We start from the raw sequence: 19521 nt of genomic DNA, 5'->3' as shown, positions 1-19521 counted from the left end.
TATATATTTTTTCATAATTACCCCTTTATGGAAGACTAAATAAAAAGCATTCCACAGTGGCTAAATTTATAAAAATAAAAAAAACAAGCAAGATGATGAAATACAGCAATCCTATAACTAAACGTGCCCTTTCACCGACAACAAATTTTATGACTATGATAAAATCAGAGACAGATGTTATTATTTTACTTCATTCTCTTGCTTTTTTACACAATCATATGGTTTCACAGCACATGACGAAGTAAAAACAGACCACTGATTTTGCTAAAAAACCCAATTGGCAGGGTTTTGAGTCGAGGGGATTCTGTCCTCCAACAAGGGATTAAGTGGTTTTAACATTGTCCAGGGACAAGTTACATTAGCGAAACAGTTCCAGAGACACGAAGGAGACGAGTGAAGCTTAAATTGATCAATGATCAGAAAAGAAGACTTGAGAGTATTGAAGGTTCAGCCAGACACAAGGCAACAAAGCCCGGAGAATCGCCTCTTCCTCTGCCTCACCAGTGGATAAGGAGTCAGATTTAGCAGACTGCTGTCATCTACACACATAAAAGCACAGCATTTAAAAATAAAACACATTTCTAGCTATATGAGCATTTTTTTTTTTGTTGAAAAAACTATATCATCAGAATAATTTCCTTAAAAAATTTTGAGACATACCTTGATTTTTCAGTGGCAAAGGCATTGTCTCCCTGAGTTTGCTTAGAAGGTTCCTCATTTCTCGCGTATCACTGGAAGACATTTCACAACATAGGAACGTCAACAAAGATTATAGCCAAAATTATTTATTTATAAGTGCCTAAAGGCCCATTAAATTGACTGACAAGCCATTTTATATACAAAAGTTTGGAGTCTGTAAGATGTTTTACTTTTTTTTTTTTTTAAGAAGTCTCTTATGCTCACCCTGGCTACATTTATTTGATAAAAAGTACAGTAAAACAAGAATATTGTGAAATTTTACTATAATTTTACATGTTTATTATTTTCATATATTTTTTTACATTAAAATGACCAAAGCTGAATTTTCAGTATCCTTCAGCAGCCTACAGTAACCTGTCACATGATCCTTCCGAAAATCACTATAATATGCTGATTATTATCAATGTTAAAATGCATTTGTGCTGCTCAGTATTTTGGTGGAATACATGGAATATGTTTATCAGTAATTTTTCTATCAATTTAATGCATGCTTGATGAACAAACTTATACATTTTGATAAAAAAAATCTTACTGACCTCAAACATTTGAACGGTAGTGTATTCATAAATATTTAGCAAAATTTTTTTAAGTTTTGTTTTTACACCTATAATGAATGATTATAAATCAGCAGCCATTGTTTTTTTGTTTTTATTTGATTATGTATTAGCATTTGCTCATTCCTTTCAAAGGTTTGCAGTTTACAGTCCTCCTTTTTCTTTTTCTCAGGTTTTCAAATACTTTTTGCTTCAAATTTTTTCATGTTGTAATTCATCTCAGAGCTGGTAGGTTGTTTCAAATCCCTATGGAGTAAATTAAGTAGAAAAAGTGGAAGCCTTTCCTAATTAATCCAGTTTGTCATACTGTACCTCTCTATGTTCTCAATGTCTGTGCATACGACCCAGGATTCCTGAGGAAAATCTACAGGTGATGATGATCGATCTTCCAGCATCGGCACATCAGAGCTTTCATCGACCCTGTAGTCCACGTTGGGCTCAGGGCACACATCATTTCCTGAAGCGAGTGACACAAGAGTCAAAGTTATATTTTGTTTTGCTTGCAGTGAATGCTTAAAGGGACTGTTTTATGTAGTTATTGTGCCATCCCCACCACCTTCAGACTGACAGTAGCATTTCAGCATGCAGTATATTAGCTTTATGTACTCATGTCTGTTTATGTAAAGAATCTGCTGTCCTCTGCTGGCTGTCATTGACACAACACCTTTCCTATGGAGCTGCAGAACACCCAACAGACACATAGATTTAAGCATCTCTGTAATGTACATCTCCAGACAGCACTGAAGCTGGATGAACAATCTGCATATTTCTGGGTGGATTTCACCATCCTCTGGCCTAAGAAAAGCACAGTGAGAAAAAGAGAAACCACATTATATGGCATCTTACCTGACACGCCATCAAATCTGCATGGCTGTTCTAACAAACAGACTTACCCAGAGATTGCGATGAGGTTTTGATAGGCCACCTGGGCTACAGCGCATCCTTTGACGCGAGTCTTGTGCATCTGTGCCCTTAAAGAAGGACAGTCAATTGTATTCTCCCCTATGGAGATGACCTGCTCACGATGGAGAGCCACAAGAGTGTTGAACTCCTGAACGGTCTAAAATGAAGACAAATCCTGTTCAGTCTATTTTTAGAAAGTGAATGTGTATAGTTTAAGCTAAAGCAGTGTTTTGTAACATGGTTGCTGGTTGGGTTGGAAGACCACCTTGTACCAGCACCAAACCATTTACCAGCCAGTCAAACTTGGTGATCATTTTAGACTAGCTAGAAATATTCCAAAATAGCTAGCAGCTTAAACTGGATTTTCCAGCAGGGTAAACACGAGTTTAGCTGCCATTGTCTAGATGCCACATAGCAACACATGGGATCGTGGGGAGGAATGTCATTTCTAAACAATGGTGCAGTATGAAAACACAAATAATAAACATAATAACACCAATTGTTTATCTTAGAAGAATCCATATATCGGTAATAAGTATCAATGTTTGTGGGCTATACGTTTCTACTGCAATTATTCGTCATGTTAACGCTAATCCTGTTAATTTGCATATCATTGATGGTCATTTTAACGTGTAGACACACACACACACACACACACACAAAAAGCCTATCCAAAAATACTATACGCAGAAGAGTGACAAGGGTTGTCCTTCAGCGCGCTCACCGTTCTACAGTCATCCATCGCCCGCTGAGCTCTCCGCGTGCTCTCGGTGCTCTCCCGGCGCTCCGGATCCCTCACCGAAGATTTCCCGATTTGAAAAATATTGGCTGCGGATCTGGGGCGGTTCTTTCGCCCGTTCGGTGCAGAACACATGCATACGCATCCACGAATGAAACCACGTAACTGAGAAAACGTCTCTAATCCGCCTGTCCTCGATGAGAGGGTGAGGGCGATCCTTGGAAGCGGGTTGTTTCGATGATCAGAATGATGTGACGGAGCCGAGCGAGCGTCCGCGACGCTTCGACTGCATCTCCCGCACTAACAGGCGAGTCACCTTCACCCCTGTCGAGGGCCGAGCGCCGCTGCTGGATCTCCACAGATGCGGGCTTCACGACCCCTGAATCGACGGCTTCGTCGAAGTAACACAATTGCTTAGTGTGAGGAATAAGAAACATTCGCGAAGAATATTTCCAGAACGTTAGGATTTGGTTCTAAACAAGGATGTTCTGTGCTGGGTGTTCTCTCTTAGGATTAAAATGAACAAAAAGTACAATCCCAAACGAGATTAGCCAAATCTTAATAAATAAATAAATCTCATTCCAGTATAATGAATTGACACAACAAAACATGTTCTGAAACATTTTACTGTGTAAAAGAAGCCATTTTTACAACATAAACCTTGGTTCTAGCATTAAACGAGCATCTAAGCCACTCCAAGTAGGCCTTATGGTAACAGAAAAAGAGGCAGCTTATCAAAATGTACAGAAGGACTAAGCATTATACCCGGAATTATTGCTTTTTCTCTTTTCTGCTGCATTATAATACTGTTTACAGGTCAAGTAGGCAGATGCTGTAAGGAAATTGCTTAACGGGATATCTATGAATTGCACAAACCCTGTAAGACCTAAACTACAAACAAACACACAAATGATTCTCCCAGGAAGAAAAACACCTTGATAATATTTCGTCTTATTTGAAGCTACATTGAAATAAAAGTATGAGGCACTTGATGAGATGTCCACAGTCAACAACATTCATTTGTCCAGCAATCAAAGTGAGAACTAATCCTCCATACATCAGAGGAGGAGGAAGTAGCAGAGGCCACAGAAGACGATGAACGCCATCACCCAGTGAAGAGAGTAGATAGAGATGATCACAAAGTCAATGTCAAATGGCCAGCCCCACATGTCTCCCAGATCCAGTGCATCCAGGCCAAATGCTCTGTGGGGAAACTGCCAGCGACTGGCAGGGCCGCCATGTCTCTGTATTCCTGAAAAAAAAAAAAAATGAAATAAATGTGCAAACTTTTAACGCCTAGTGTCCTGAAGACAAATGGCATTGCAAATGACATATAACAAACCCCAAAAGATGCGGAAACGCTTTGGACAGTTGGGCAGGGGCCATTTAGAATAGTTGGTCTTCTGAAAGGTCTCATGTCTTGAATGATACACTTTTGGAAAGCAAGTCTTTGTAGTTTGATTGAGCTCTGAAACAAAAGGTTGATCAGGTGGTTAGATAAAGTTCTTGCAAACGATATGACAAAAAATGGAGTTTATTTGTTCCACTAACCTTCCTGAAAGAGCACATGGGATATAAGGGTCCTACAGAGGGGACAGGGGGTATTGCTTGGCCTGTTCTTAGCTAGAGTTCTCAAACAGGGCTCACAGAACACATGACTGCAAGGATGGCACTTGTAAGGGCTGTAATATACCTCTAAACACACGGCACATGTGTATCCCTCCCTTTCTTCATCATCGCTGCCTGTTAAGTCCCACTTCATAGCCTGATAGGTGGAAATAACACATAAAATATGAATGAAGAACTGATACATTATGTTTAAGGGGGAAAAAAACAATTCTCCAATAAAATGACACCTGCTGCAACAGCCACATGTAACTGTGAATGGCGTATTAAGATCCTCAGGATCTTGCAGCAGCTTATTATTCGGATTTATGCCTGTCCTGATCCACAAATCTATTATTGACATTTTGCGAGAACTCTTTTCAGCACAACACAGCTCCTTTTTTTAATAGCTCACATATTTATGGCTTATCTGACTCCTCGTAGATTTAACAATATAGAGCTGTGTACCATTCAGAATTGAGGAAGCAAATAGGATGCAGAATTGTAAATCAAATGTGGCAAAAACAACAACAAAAAAAGCCGTATTCACCCCAATAACTATAATTTTCCTGCAGCTCCAACAGTAGAGCATTGAGCTAGAAATGCCAAAATCATGGGTTCTGAATAAATGTATACACTGAATGCAGTGCAAGTCACTTTAGATATGCCAAATACTTAAATGTAACAATAAAGTTATAATAATCGTTTGAATTATATAAGAATAGGGAAGTCCACACCACAGCTATAACAATAATGTCACAAAGGAATGATCTCATTGCAATCACTTTCAGAACATAAACAGTGAGTTATTATGCAAAGTAGCTGTTGTTATATTTATTTTTATAAATATCATTCTTGATGTAAATGGGCCTTTAAAATGAAATGAAACTTATAACATCTGTCAGTGTAAAAAGTCAGTTTTAATTATCCATTTAATCATCCATATATTTGATATCTTCATTTTTCATTCATATTTAAGCAGGCTGCTATAATTATGGAGTTGACATTATGTAAAGTATTGCAATCTCACAAGCTTTAACGTTGATAATGTAAAGTGCTGTTGGACAATGTGTAGTGTTGTTTGCCAAATTTAAAAACCTTTATAAAATGTATGTCTGTGTTAAGAAAAATTTCTGATCATTTCAGAAGAAATGCATATCAGGGTATAAATAGCCATAATTATTCAAAATTATTTATTTTTGGACTATAAGTTATGTGTGATTTTTATAAATGTCTTTGATTGCAATTCAATTAAATCTAAATGAACATCCTGAAGGGAAGTTAAATTGATTTAGTTCACAAATAAGAACAAAATGAGTCAGCACCACTCACAACTTTAAAATATCTCACCAGATCTTTTGCTTCCTGCTGTCTCTGAATCCAATTCTCCTTCTTCCTCTGCTTCCTTCTTAGGCTTTTCAGGCGGTTTTTCTCTCTTTTGGAGAGCTTTGCCTCTAGGTTGGGTGAGATGCTTCTTGATGGCTCCTCCATCACTCGGAGTCTGACCTCCTCTGGATTCACAGCTCTTTCCAGAGAGCTTCTACTCTGGGAAGCAGAACCCACATGCCTTACTTCTAAGCTCTCCTGATAATCTGACAGCTGTGGTGGCAGTTCAGAAGGCAAAGAAACATCTGTGCCTCTCTCAACAGTCTCAAGAATCTGTGGTTCTTCAGTTGACTCAACCTCAAGTTCACTTTCAGCAGAGGCTACATGGGACACAGTACAGGAAAAGCTGAGGGTTGAGGAAGGAGAGGGAGCTGAGCTTATTGTCTGAGGGAGAGCCTCCACCTCCTCCTTCCTCCTCACGGTATGTTCTCTAGTCCTTCCTAGTCTTGTCAGAAGAACTGGAGGTTTTAGATCCTGATCAACACGACTCTTACTGAGATGTACAGTTGTATCACATCCACAGGAGCATTTACAGCACTTTACAAAATTAAAGCCTCCTAAGCGAGCTCCACAATTCTGACAGTTTAATTTCCCCACTGTCCAACTGGCCTGCAAGAAATGCACATTTTATCAGAACCGATAATTTTCAGAAATCAAAAGCCCAATTGCATTAATTAAAAACAAAGAAATGAGAACTACCTGATCAACACTTGCCAAAATCCAATCTGGCAAATTTTCAACATTCAAATGCCACACATTGCATGTGCCTGCAGTCTCGCTTGATGTTACTGCCTGTATTATTATAAAGCAATGTCACTTTTACATGAATGAAAATCTTAAACCTTTCCCAATATACTGCAGTTACCTTTCAAAGACAACATATTATAAGTTTTAGATCATAAGTCTCCCACCTTCAGGAGGCTGGTCGAGTCTATTATACATCTACGGCACTTTCTGCAGCGAAGGTTTGTTGGATCTTCTAGTGTCCCCGATTGATCTTGTTCTTCAGTCTGATTGAAATGTGCATTAGAAAACCATGATTTATTACTGTACAAATCCCTAGGTAGATTAGTATTACACACAATATAATGCATGCATAAATAGTTTATTGTTCTTAAGTAGTGTAATATGTTGTCATCTTTGTATGTCTTCATTTTTTTTTTTTGCACATTAGAAAACTTAATGCTTGAGCATAAAACAGGCCAATACAATCTCTTGCCACAAACAACATTAAAATTATTACAACACAGCAAGAATCACTGTATTAACTATCTAAACTCGCACTAATTTTCTCGTCAAGTTTGTACGGATATTTAAACAGTGTAAGTTAGTGTTCTTAATGAAAAATCTACAGTATTAGTTCCTGTACTGTCCGGTGTTTTTACAGTCATTGTTATGTAAATACTTCCTGTTTGTCTCAGTTAAACATTTGGTTTACGTATGTACCAAAAAAATAGCATACCACGAAAGAGCTAGCCATTTTCCTCGACGGGATTTCAGAAGAGCACCTAAAGTTGTTTGGCTAAAAGGCTAAAAACAACAAACTGGCTCTGTACTAACCACTCGAAGTGCAATTGCATTCGCTACGGAAGCCGCAGAGGGGAAAAAGCCTCGGAACAGGCGTAAATACCGTAAGTACACAATAATGAATCTATTTCGTTCATAATGTTACTCATTCATTTATTAAATCAATCAAAATGTCCTAACCTAAAGCAGACGAATGCATAAAAATGTTGAAGAGAGACCTATAGGAACATGGAAAATTCAATCGAAAAATGCTTTAAACACAACTGCTTGTGGTATATTTGTGGTGTAAGTTAAATGCGCTGGAGCGGCGTTTTGTTACTTCCTCAGGCGATTGCGACTTCACATCTTTAGCCCCAATAGCCTATATATGTTTTGACTATTGAATTGTTTGAATAACTTTGTTTTACCGTCTATGGCACACGCACGCACGCACACACACACACACACACACACACATATAGGCTATGTTTATAATAGCCTATGTATCCATACAAATACAAAACAGTCTTTAAAAATATAATTAATGTTAAAGGGGTCCTATTATGCTTTTTCACTTTTTCAACTTTATATAGTCTGTAATGATATATATATATATATATATATATATATATATATATATATATATATATATATATATATATATATATATATATATTATAAGAGACCCATGCTAATTTATAAAAAATATCTCAGAAAAAATTTGATATTGTGCATAGTTTATTTGAGTGTGAAAGTCATTAACCAAAATGTGGCCCATTTTAGCTGACTTAATCCTAACTGTATTCTCACAGCTACTGAGAATTAAATTACAGTAAAGCCTAATATTTTCACACACACATATTGATTTATTTCCCAAATTGGAGTGACTTTTCTCAAATAATAGACACCATTATTTCAGCAGTTTAGGACACAAAATAGGACAGATGCTTATTTGATAACTGTTTAATTTCCTATTTGGATTATTATGTATTGACTTTTTTTAAAGATTAGACTAAGAGTTTTTTTCCAAGGCAATGTTAGATGCAGTGTTTCCTGTCATACCTACACATACTGGGTTTCAAAAACAGTATCATACCTTGATTTTAAATCCTGATCTCAAAGTAAAAGAGGTGCTAAAGTCTGATTTTGTGTGCATGTTATAGAATTAATCATCTTAAATCAAGGGAAGAAGGATTTTGAAAGTCTGACAGTAGCTTTGTAAAATTAACCCTGCGTGCTCTAAATGTCTCAAAATGATTAAGTTTAGAAATGTTGAAATGTAGGCTAATCAAAAAGTAATCAAATGTAATCAGTTACATTAATAAAATCTAATTGAAATATATAACTAGCCTACACATTATTACATTTCAAATAGGGTAACCTGTAATCTGTAACCTATTACGTAACATTTCCAAAGTAACCTTCCCAACACTGAATAGGCTACTCAGGGGTCTGGATGAAGGAGAGGTGTTTGGGCCAAACGTTGTTTTCTCAGCAGCAGACGCGCTACAGCAGGTGGCAGCAGCACCAATACAATTTTCAGCTTTACGAAAACAAGCTTTACGAAAGCAAAAAAAAGTTGCTTTCTAAAGAAAAAGTTCACTCCTTTGGAAATTGAGGGAATTGGACCCCGTCTTAAAAAGCATCGTTCAAGCATTCAAATGTTGGAATTGCTTCAATAGTTTGTTGCTACAAATCGGATGATGAGGATGGATGGATCTCACTGGAAGAAATTCTGGAAAAACGCGCGTGCATTTTCTATGCCGAGCCCACCCGGTACACCTGCGTAGGTAACTGACGTCTAGAGTCACTGCTGATATAAATGGAGCCGCGTCGTCACAAGTCGTCAGTAACAATGTTGATGGCTGGCATCGCCTTCAAGTGTTTGAGCTCCTCTGAATGGAGTAGTGCTGTTTAATGAGGTTCTGCTAATTTTACGCTCTACGCGACATGGAAGAAAACAACGACACGTTCTTATCTTTTCAGAACGACAGTGGGTTAAATCAGCAGCTCGACAATGTGACTTTACCTGTGAAGGTTCCACTAAGTTATCAGATCTCCACGTCTTTGCTGATCGGCGCGCTCATTCTATGTTCCATATTTGGAAACGCGTGTGTTGTGGCGGCTATTGCTTTGGAAAGATCGCTGCAGAATGTTGCAAACTACCTGATCGGATCACTTGCCGTGACGGACCTCATGGTGTCGGTGCTTGTGTTGCCAATGGCAGCTCTTTACCAAGTTTTAGACAAGTGGACGCTTGGACAAGTAACTTGTGATATTTTTATTTCTTTAGACATTTTATGTTGCACATCTTCAATTCTGCATCTGTGCGCAATCGCTTTGGATAGATACTGGGCTATCACCAACCCAATAGACTACATGAAGAAAAGGACATTAAAACGTGCCGCTCTTTTAATCACCGTTACCTGGTTTGTCGGCTTTTCGATATCAATTCCACCCATGTTGATCATGAAATCTCAACCTAAGAGTAAAGCAGAAGACATGGCCAATCCTGAAGCTTGCATGATCAGCCACGACCCATGGTACACCATTTATTCCACCTTTTGCGCGTTTTACATCCCTCTGATTCTCATGCTGGTCTTGTACGGACGCATATTCAAAGCGGCGAGATTTCGCATTCGCAAAACCGTTCGAAAGCCCGAGAAGAAGAGGGTGAAATGTTTGACTGTGTCACCTGCGCTTTTTAAGCGAGCGAACGGAGAGCTGGGCAAAAACTGGAAAAGCGCAGTCGAACCCAAGCCCGCCGCGTGCGTAAACGGCGCGGTGAAGCACGCGGAAGACGGTGAGTCTTTGGAGATCATCGAGGTTCACAGCAACTCCAAAAACAACATGCCTCTTCCCAACACGCCAAACTCTGTCCCTCTGTTCGAGAACAAACACGAGAAGAACACCGAGGCGAAGAGGAAGCTCGCCTTGGCGCGCGAGCGCAAGACAGTGAAGACGCTGGGCATTATAATGGGCACTTTCATTGTGTGTTGGTTGCCATTCTTCATCAAAGCAATCGTGCTCCCTTTTTGTCCGTCTTGTGATATGCCTTTGTGGCTCATCGACGTCATTAATTGGCTCGGGTATTCAAACTCGCTTTTGAACCCCATCATTTACGCGTACTTCAATAAAGACTTTCAGAGCGCCTTCAAGAAAATCATTAAATGTCATTTTTGCAGACCATAAACGTACCCTCTTTTCAGTTTTAACTGTCAGAAAAACGAGTTTATCCAGTAGGCCTATTGATTGCTCAGAAAAACAATAGTGGTGTATTTCAACAGCACTCCAAACTTGCTCTGTAGTAACACTATAAATATACATGATCCATCCTGATTTTATGTATCAGATGTATATGTTATGATGTCATTTTACATAATGTGTACTGCAAATGTTTATTTCATGTCCATGACAAACAAAGATCATGTCCATGATGTAAAAAATAAAAAGTCCCACTGTACATTTACCTTGTGTCCTTGTCCTTCTGTCTAATCATATGCACAGACCAAAAATGATAAATACTAATGTTTATGAATGAGAACAACAACTTGTGCAATTCTCAAAGAATAATTGAATTAAATAATTAAATAGAAATTGTATTAATTCATATTATATTTAAAGCTGTCTATCAAATAAGCAACAGCAAGAAAAAAAATTCAAAGGACATCTTATGTGAATTGTCACCTTGAACATTTGACGCCTGTAAAGATATGTTCATAACATTGACTTGGATTATATAAGTATCAATATGAATAATATAAATGTCAACCTATTAATTTTTTTTACTATGTCTGATGGCACATGACCACATTTAAGATAAAGGATTTCAAAAAGCTAATCACAGGAAGTGTTAATTTCTCAAGAGACAGCTGTACATTTATTGATGCGTCACTTTCAGTCCATCATTTAAATGCATCTTTATACTTTACCTCTTTGCCAGGCACTTTAAAACCCATTAATCCTGACTTGCACCTTCATCCCCTGTGGAAACCCTGCGTGAAACAATGGATACAAAGAAGCAACAGAGAGGCCGAAAGATCCTCTTAACAACTCCCTTCATAAAAGAATGTTTTCAACAAGATGCTCCACCGCACATATCTCTTTATTCCTCAAATAAAGACTTTATTAAATCTCAAGGCTTTTACATGAACAGGAATGTGCCAGTGCAAATTGTTCCAATGAATTATATTAACAGATCCCCAGCTGGCACTGTTTATGTCAACTGATGAATTCTTGTTGAAACATAATTGTCTGTTTGTTCCATCAGTGCTGGAAATTAAAATGTGAAAAGTCAATAAAACAGGCAACTGGGCTACATACTTGTGAGTTCAAACTCAAACTCTATAAGGAATTATTATTATAAAAATTTTTGGAGGATTGCACTAGGCGTAAATCCCTGGGTGGGGGGTGGTGGGAGGCAAGAGCACTAAAATAAGATTAAAAACCATGCTCTGTATTGTAAATAAAAATGCTTTATACTTTAAATACTTGTGTAAAACAACACAAACGGGCCAAAAATGCATTTTAAGTTTAGAAAGATTTTTAGTCTGCCCCTTGCCTCACAGTGCTTTGGCCCAAATGCCAGCTCTGCTCTTTTACATCACCTACACACACACACACACACACAGAGAGAGAGAGAGAGAGACAAGTCCGGTGAGAGAGACGTCAATAGTTGATGAACTCCAGTAAGTAAGGTTGTCAGCTATTTTATTCACTTAAACATTGAATAAAGTGATTATTTTATCTTTAATACATGATGGCAATGTATTTTTCGACGACTCCGCTATGTTAGTAATAATAACTTTACCTGTTTAACGGAAAGGGTTGCCAAGTGTTCACAACAAAACCTGCTCAATAGCTACACTGTAAAAATTTTCCAGGATTTCACAATATATAACTGTAATATTTCACAGTTAATTACATTATTACCACTTCACAGGCTTTAACTGTGATAATTCACAATATAATACCATATTTAGACTTTTACTGTGAAAATAATGCAGGTGCGGGGCTTTTACAAGAAACTACTGTGAATGCCGTCTTTTTTGAGTGGCAACTGCGGCAGCGTCATCAGAGCGTCATCAGAGCTCTCTGATCTTCGTGGTCTCATTCGGTGGATTCAGACAGCGGTAAGTGTTTAAATGTCAAACCTTATCAATTTGATGTTTTTTATATGATAGTGCATGTAATTTAAAAGTATGAACCAAATTAGGGTTAGTTGTAGGTTCTGTTGTCATGTTTTTGTAAGTTAGCTGGAGCAGACTGGCATCGACGATTAAGCGCGCAAATTTGAATGAAAAGACGTTGGTTGTAGTGTTAATTATACCGTATTAAGTTAACTGTGAGATGTCTGATTAGATACACCGTCGAAACATTTAACTTTAGCTTTACTTAAAGCTTATCTTAGTTACTCTAACAGCGTTCTCTCTTTTACCACAGCATTTTCTACATTGACCGACGATAAATAAAGTTATAAGGTAAGATGTGGCCTTAATGTGGGTATTATGACAGTTATTATTAACTAGATAAATTATGGTGTTTGTGGATTTGGGCAAAGGTGGATTAAATTCATCTCAAATTAGTAACTTTATGCTTTTCTTCCCTGCTGTGTGTGTGAAACGGAGCAACCGTTGTCTTTCTCGTCAACAGAAAAATGAATGGGGGGCTTCATCCAGCTGAGTTCACGCAGCATTTTCAACCGCCATTTTTATTCGGATAATTTTCAAAATATTACTGTTATTGTGTCATGAAATGTAGTTTTAAAAGTATTTCAGGCGAGAATGTAGTTGTTTTAAACTCAAATATGCGGTTTATTTATAATGACAGAGTCTATTTAAAAAATGTGTTTCGCCGATCTCGGAGATGAGCTCCATGCGATCAGCGGGAGCTCCGTCATCATGTATCCGCCGAGAGTAGCCTTACCTCGGCTAGATCTTCTGACATTTGCCGCTGGCTATGATGTGTCTTTAGTGGTTCAAGATCAAATATAATTCGTTTGTGGTAAAATGAAACGTTTCTTATCTTTGGCCTATATTCAATTTATCTATTAATATGTTATATATATATATATATATATATATATATATATATATATATATATATATATATATATATACATATATATAGGTCATTTTTATTCCTGTCTCTATAGAAATATGAACTTTTGTCATATAGCTCCGGTTGACTGCTCACTGACAACATCTGTCGTTCCTCCTTGTTGAATGAGTGGAGAAGGGTATTCCTGCACAGCCGGAGGCTGCAGGAACATACTGTTGAATGAGTGACTCCTAGCAGGCTCCTGATTGATTAACGCGGCGCGAATTGACGCCAAAGTTCAAATTTTTCAACTCGGGCGGCAGACGCGAATTCGCGTCAAACGCTAAATGCACAAAAAGCACCATTCGCGCTTAACGCGCGTTTCGCTTGAAGCGCTCTATTCGCTCGTCAATTCGCGTCTTCCGCGCCGCACTTAACGCCCCATTCGCGCCGCGAGACCTCCAGACGCGCGTAAACGCGCGAGACGCTCTATTCGCGTTTGGTGTGAACACCGCATTATACGCAGCTAAAACGCTGGTGTGGACGGAGATATTAGTTTTAATACTCCGTTTCTAAACGAAAACGCAGTAGTGTGGATGGGGCCTTAATTTGTGTGTCTGTGCTGGAGACCAGACCAGATTAGACCAGAGACAAAGCTTAAAGTCAGAAACAACTAAAAAACTGGGTGCTTTATTGTGAAAAAGATATAAGAAATGAAATGTTTATCACATCATCTGTGAACGGGTAATAATTCTAGGAGGAAGAGTACAAGTAGAAACAGCCATAGGGAGATGGACAGGCAACAGGCTCTTACTCCATCCTCTGCAAACGGAACATGTAAATTATGTAAATTGTTGTGTGCGAATGCTTTGCCTAGGTAAATCACACACCTCTACTTTGGTGAAGGTCTATTCTTGACTGTGTTTGTGATGGAAATGTTTTTCAGTTCAGTTCCATGCATTTTTTTTCTGAATTACAGTACTTACACCTGAATTACACCTTTGTTTAAACTGAGCTAACTTTAGTTTGACTCTGTACTGCAAAAGCAGTGACCCACTGAAGGTGGTGACTGGGAACTGACACTTTTTTCATCACACGAATTAAACTAACAGGTTTCTTCTGTCTTTTTGTTCGTAGGTGCTTCTTGGGCATCAACCCAGAGACAGGCACAAAATCTAAGAGGCAGAGAGGTCACATGAACCAGCAAGTCTGCACTCTTATCAGGAAGCTCATTGACTTCGAATGGATGTCAATCTAATGTAAGCTGTGTTCCAATTTAAGAACGGACTAATGAAACACAGTATCTGTGTTAAAGGAACATGCTGACTTTTTGTGACTTTATCTTATTCCCCGTATCCCCCAGAGTTAGATAAGTCTATACATACCCTTCTCATCTCCGTGCTTGCCGTAAGTCTGTCTGAGGCACCCACCGCTAGCCTAGCTTAGCACAAAGACTGGAGGTAAACGGCTCCAGCTAGCATACTGCTCCCAATAAGTGACAAAATAACGCCAACATTTTCCTATTTACATGTTGTGATTTGTATAGTCACAGTGACTCTAACCATCTTCTAACCGTATACATACTGGGAACTATATTCTCAGAAGGAGTGATTTTCTCACAGCACCTGAGAAGCCCTGTGGTGAGGAGCAGAGAGTTTGCTCAGAATTGGAGTAAATCACTCCAAAGAAGTAGCAGTGCTTCGCCTTCTGAGAATATAGTTCCCAGTATGTATACAGTTAGAAGATGGTTGTGTCTCATATGACCTTGTTATTTGTACACACTGTGACTATACAAATCACAACATGTAAATAGGAAAATGTTGGCGTTATTTTGTCACTTATTGAGAGCAGTATGCTAGCTGGAGCTGTTTACCTCCAGTCTTTGTGCTAAGCTAGGCTAGCGGTGGGTGCGTCAAACAGAGGCACTCAAGGAGATGAGAAGGGTATGTATGGACTTATCTAACTCTGGGGGATACGGTGAATAAGCTAAAGTCCCAAAAAGTCGGCGTGTTCCTTTAAGCTAGATGTAGTTATGCAGTAAGAAGTTTACTGAAGCTATTAAAGGGTTAGTTCACCCAAAATTGAAAAATCTGTCATTAATTACATCCCCTCACGATGTTCCAAACACAAGAATTTTGTTCTACACAAACTAAGAAAATTTTAAGCAATATGAGAGCTTTCTGATCCCACCTATAGACTACTATGTTATAACCATTTTCAAGTCCGAGAAAGGTAGTAAAACCATCGTTAAAATAGTCCATGTGACTACAGTGGTTCAACCTCAATGTTTATGATGCAACGAGAATACTTTTTGTGCCCAATGCAATCACATGCATGATCGAGAACACATCACGTGAACAGCATCGGATACTGGCACAGAAAGGAAAAATGTTGAATAAAGTCGGTATTCTGTTTTGTTTTGTTTTGTTTCTGCGCAGTAAATGTATTCTCGTCGCTTCATAACATTAAGGTTTAACCACTGTATACATATGGACTATTTTAACAATCTTTCCGGGCCTTGAAAGTAAAATAATTGCTGTCCATGGAGGATACAGAAAGCTCTCGGATTTCTTAAAATATCTTAATTTGTGTTCCAAAGATTTTTGGGGTGAACTATCCCTTTAATGTGTTCTATAGTGTCTCCTGATTCAATGTAGAGTTTAGACAGACTGCAAAATAAATGTGTAAAATTAATTGTTTTTACGTTTATTTGATTTTAACATGCCTTGACGTCTAAAAAACGTGAAATTTACAGTACTTTACAATAGTTTTAAGTGTAAATTTACATTACTTGCTACTGTGTTGAATTACTATGCAATTTAGCATGCAATTTTTGCTTAAAGGGTTAGTTCACCCAAAAATGAAAATTCTGTCAGTAATTACTCACCCTCATGTTGTTCCAACCCCGTAAGACCTTCTCTCATCTTCGGAACACAAATTAAAATATTTTTGATTAAATCTGAGAGCTGTCTCACTCCTCCATAGGCTTCTAAGGGATTGAAACTTGCTGGCCCAGAAAATGTATTAAAAACATCATTAATATAGTCCAAGTGACTACAGTGGCTCAATCTTACGTTTACCAAGCAACGAGAATACTTTTTGTGCGCAAAACCCCCCCAAAAATAATGACTTTATTCCACTATTCATTTCCTTCTCTCTGGGCCTCGGGTGAATTCATGTAGTATAACAGCGTAGCGCTTCTGTGTTATACGTCACATGCATCACACACATGACCAGCGTCGGCCAATAGTCAGCCTACGTGTGACGTATAACACAGAAGCGCTACGCTGTTTTACTACATGAAAAAACTCAACGCCCACAGAGAAGGAAATGAATTGTGGAATAAAGTTGTTGTTTTTTTTACGCACAAAGTATTCTCGTCGCTTTATAAACTTAAGATTGAGCTACTGGAGTCACTTGGACTATATTAAAGATGTCTTTAATACATTTTTCTGGGCCAGCAAGTTTCAAACCCTTAGAAGCCGATGGAGGAGTGATCCAGCTCTCAGATTTCATCAAAAATATCTTAATTTGTGCTCTGTAATTACTGACAGAATTTTCATTTTTGGGTGAACTAACCTTTTAACCTCAATCATGTTACTTTCAGTCCTGTTACTCACGTGAAAAATATTAGGACTGGGTAAATGTAACAGGAGTGATTAGAGTCCTGGTTTGTTGATTTAATATTAATTGAGAGTACTATTCACATTTTTTTTAATAGTTGAAATTACTTAAATTGTAGACATTTTAGGATTAGTGTTACAATGCGAGCACCATACTTACAGTGAGTCAGTCCACCACAGAGTAACTTAAACTTTTTGTCTTTCTTATCTTTTGTATATAGTGGATAGAACCCACACTATGCAGGTGCCAGCTGCGAGGGAAGGAGAGAGACACCTGCGACACCACCTTTTTGTCTTTTCTTACATCTCTCTCCCTCACTCTCTCTTCTCTGTCTCCTTCTTTCTCTTTTGACACACATTCCTGTTACCCAGTGTCAATCCCTGTTGCCCAGTGTTTTATTCATGTAATTAAATTGTATTTTACTTCTAAAAAATAAAAGTTATGTCACTGTTTATCAGTTTTGTTTGGTCCATCATTTATGCTAAATCACAGTAATAGATAGACATTCACAGTTATGTACAGTAATTCTACAGCTGCTTACTGCTAAATTACAGTAATAGATAGACTAATTTCACAGTTAAATACATTAATTCTACATCTGCTTGCTGCTAAATTACAATAATAGACACTAATTTCACAGTTAAATACATGAATTCTACAGCTGCTTACTGTTAAATTACAGTAATACATAGACACCAACTGTAATTTCACAGTTAAATACATTAATTCTACAGAAGCTTACCGCTAAATCACAGTAATGCGATGTCTAAATTACTGTGAAGTCACAGTATACAGCTGTCATTTCACAATAATTTACTGTAAAAATGTTACAGTAACTTACTGTGAAAGTCATGCAATTATTAACCTGCAATTTATTGTAAATTTACAGTCAAATAATTAACAGTGTACTCAAAACTATCCCAAACGAACCACATTTCGAGGGGAGGAAAAATTGCGTTCCGGGTGCTAAAATAACATTATTGGGGTCACTTCAACCCGCAGCGCGGACATAAAAAAAAAACAACCTGCAGCAACAGTGAAAAAAGCCCAATTCTATGGGAAAACTGCAGAGTTGGCAACACTGGGACAGACAGTAATGTCTACATAATGTAATGTAACCCCCGCTCTAAGCTAACTGTGAGAAGAAATTTACACCCCGGCGCTATGATTGTATAATTTCAAAAGTTGCTACAGCAGCCCTGCCATCCAGTTGTGTCTGAATCACTAAAAGCCACTCAACAGAGCGGACACAGTGATGCTGGTCACCATAGCGACACTCAGATGTTTCAAACTCTGGGTCTGAGGTGCAATTATCTGATCAAAGGCCTAGGACAATACACAGAGCCCACGTGTACACCCACAGCTGGCGTGATGGCGACCTGAGGATCCACAGCTATTTATTAACAATGAGAAACCTCCAGAACCCTGCTGAGGAACCACTGCCGATCACTCAACAAACATCGGTGAGGTCCATTATTGTCTATTTTGGGTTACAGCTCTGCGAGAACAGATATACAGAGACAGTTTGAAACTAAATCGATAACAAATAAACCTTCTCAGCCAAAGAGAGCATGACTTGGTCTGTCAAGCTCTAAACGTGCCAAATAAACATCAGAAATAGTCCACAAGGATATATTCCAAATCTTCTAAATCCATCCAATTATTTTATGTGAGGAAAAGAGCTACATTTACACAGGGATCCAAAAGAACTCTAGCTGAAATATGATTAATAAAACATTAAGCACATACTTGTAGCTTAATAATTTGGTAGTGTGATGTATAATATTTACTTTGAAACAGTTTTCACTCATAGATTGCTTGTAACTTTCACAAATAATTACAATGTAAAATGATTTTTTGAAGTTGTAAATATACTAGAAAGATAACTGGAGTATTTTTAACAAGAAAATACAATTTCAGTCTTTCTATTTCAAAATGTTTAGTGTTACTTGCCTTTTTTCGCTTATTTGTGAAGTTTACAAGCAGTTTCTGAAGATCGTTTCTTGTTTGCTGACTTTTTTCAGTGTACAGAAAAGGCAAGGGACACATCAAATCAAACAAAGAAATTCAGAAAGACTTAAACAGTTGTAACCTAAAAAACATACTTCAGTAATATTTGTTATATTTACAGTTTTGAAAAATCTGACAAAATAACTGAAAGTAGGTTAAAAAAGTGGGACACCGAGACCACTTCAGGTGAACTTTCCTAATCAGACCTACAAGCTCTAGTTATTCAGTTTGAGATCTATACTATTCTGAATATTTCTCAGCCGCTCAACCATAATCAGAGGCAGATGCACCGTCAAAAGAAGAGATTCTAGAAAGTCCAATGTAATCCAGCCAGCTGAATGCAGATTCTCAAGTGGCCGTCTTCACAGCAGGCAAGATACAAAGATTTAAACTCAAGAACGCAGCTCAGACATATGTAATTCTCAAGAGAAAATGGTACATCCAAAAAAAAATCCC

At 37.9% G+C, this 19521-nt stretch overlaps 3 protein-coding genes and 1 long non-coding RNA gene across 5 annotated transcripts; 2 read left to right on the top strand and 2 right to left on the bottom strand.

Annotated features, from left to right (window-relative positions):
- Positions 1-9: 9 nt before the first annotated feature.
- rgs7bpb (regulator of G protein signaling 7 binding protein b) lies at positions 10-3413 on the bottom strand. Its single transcript, XM_026196283.1, has 6 exons — positions 2881-3413; positions 2147-2313; positions 1918-2048; positions 1566-1710; positions 661-731; positions 10-539 (listed from the first exon to the last, which is right to left on the bottom strand). The coding sequence occupies exons 1-6, from the start codon at positions 3028-3030 to the stop codon at positions 448-450; spliced, it is 756 nt and encodes a 251-aa protein (XP_026052068.1). The 5' UTR covers positions 3031-3413; the 3' UTR covers positions 10-447.
- A 94-nt stretch (positions 3414-3507) lies between these two features.
- On the bottom strand, positions 3508-7487 carry rnf180b (ring finger protein 180b). Its single transcript, XM_026196281.1, has 7 exons — positions 7349-7487; positions 6798-6896; positions 6586-6678; positions 5851-6495; positions 4447-4660; positions 4238-4363; positions 3508-4147 (listed from the first exon to the last, which is right to left on the bottom strand). The coding sequence occupies exons 1-7, from the start codon at positions 7364-7366 to the stop codon at positions 3954-3956; spliced, it is 1389 nt and encodes a 462-aa protein (XP_026052066.1). The 5' UTR covers positions 7367-7487; the 3' UTR covers positions 3508-3953.
- Positions 7488-8970: 1483 nt separating this feature from the next.
- htr1ab (5-hydroxytryptamine (serotonin) receptor 1A b) lies at positions 8971-10844 on the top strand. Its single transcript, XM_026196282.1, has one exon. It carries the CDS (start codon positions 9343-9345, stop codon positions 10582-10584), a length of 1242 nt encoding a protein of 413 aa, XP_026052067.1. The 5' UTR covers positions 8971-9342; the 3' UTR covers positions 10585-10844.
- Positions 10845-12482: 1638 nt separating this feature from the next.
- Positions 12483-17507, top strand: LOC113038681 (uncharacterized). Of its 2 annotated transcripts, XR_003274806.1 has the most exons (4): positions 12483-12524; positions 12835-12872; positions 14569-14690; positions 17276-17507. It is a non-coding gene; the product is annotated as an uncharacterized LOC113038681 (long non-coding RNA). The 2 variants fall into 2 exon arrangements; XR_003274805.1 differs by lacking the exon at positions 12483-12524 and having other exon boundaries at positions 12568-12872.
- Positions 17508-19521: the final 2014 nt, after the last annotated feature.

Source organism: Carassius auratus, chromosome 21 (assembly GCF_003368295.1).
Source record: "Carassius auratus strain Wakin chromosome 21, ASM336829v1, whole genome shotgun sequence".
Classification (NCBI taxonomy): domain Eukaryota; kingdom Metazoa; phylum Chordata; class Actinopteri; order Cypriniformes; family Cyprinidae; genus Carassius; species Carassius auratus.
Note: the sequence above shows the minus strand (reverse complement) of the source record. Positions and strands in the feature narration are given on the sequence as shown.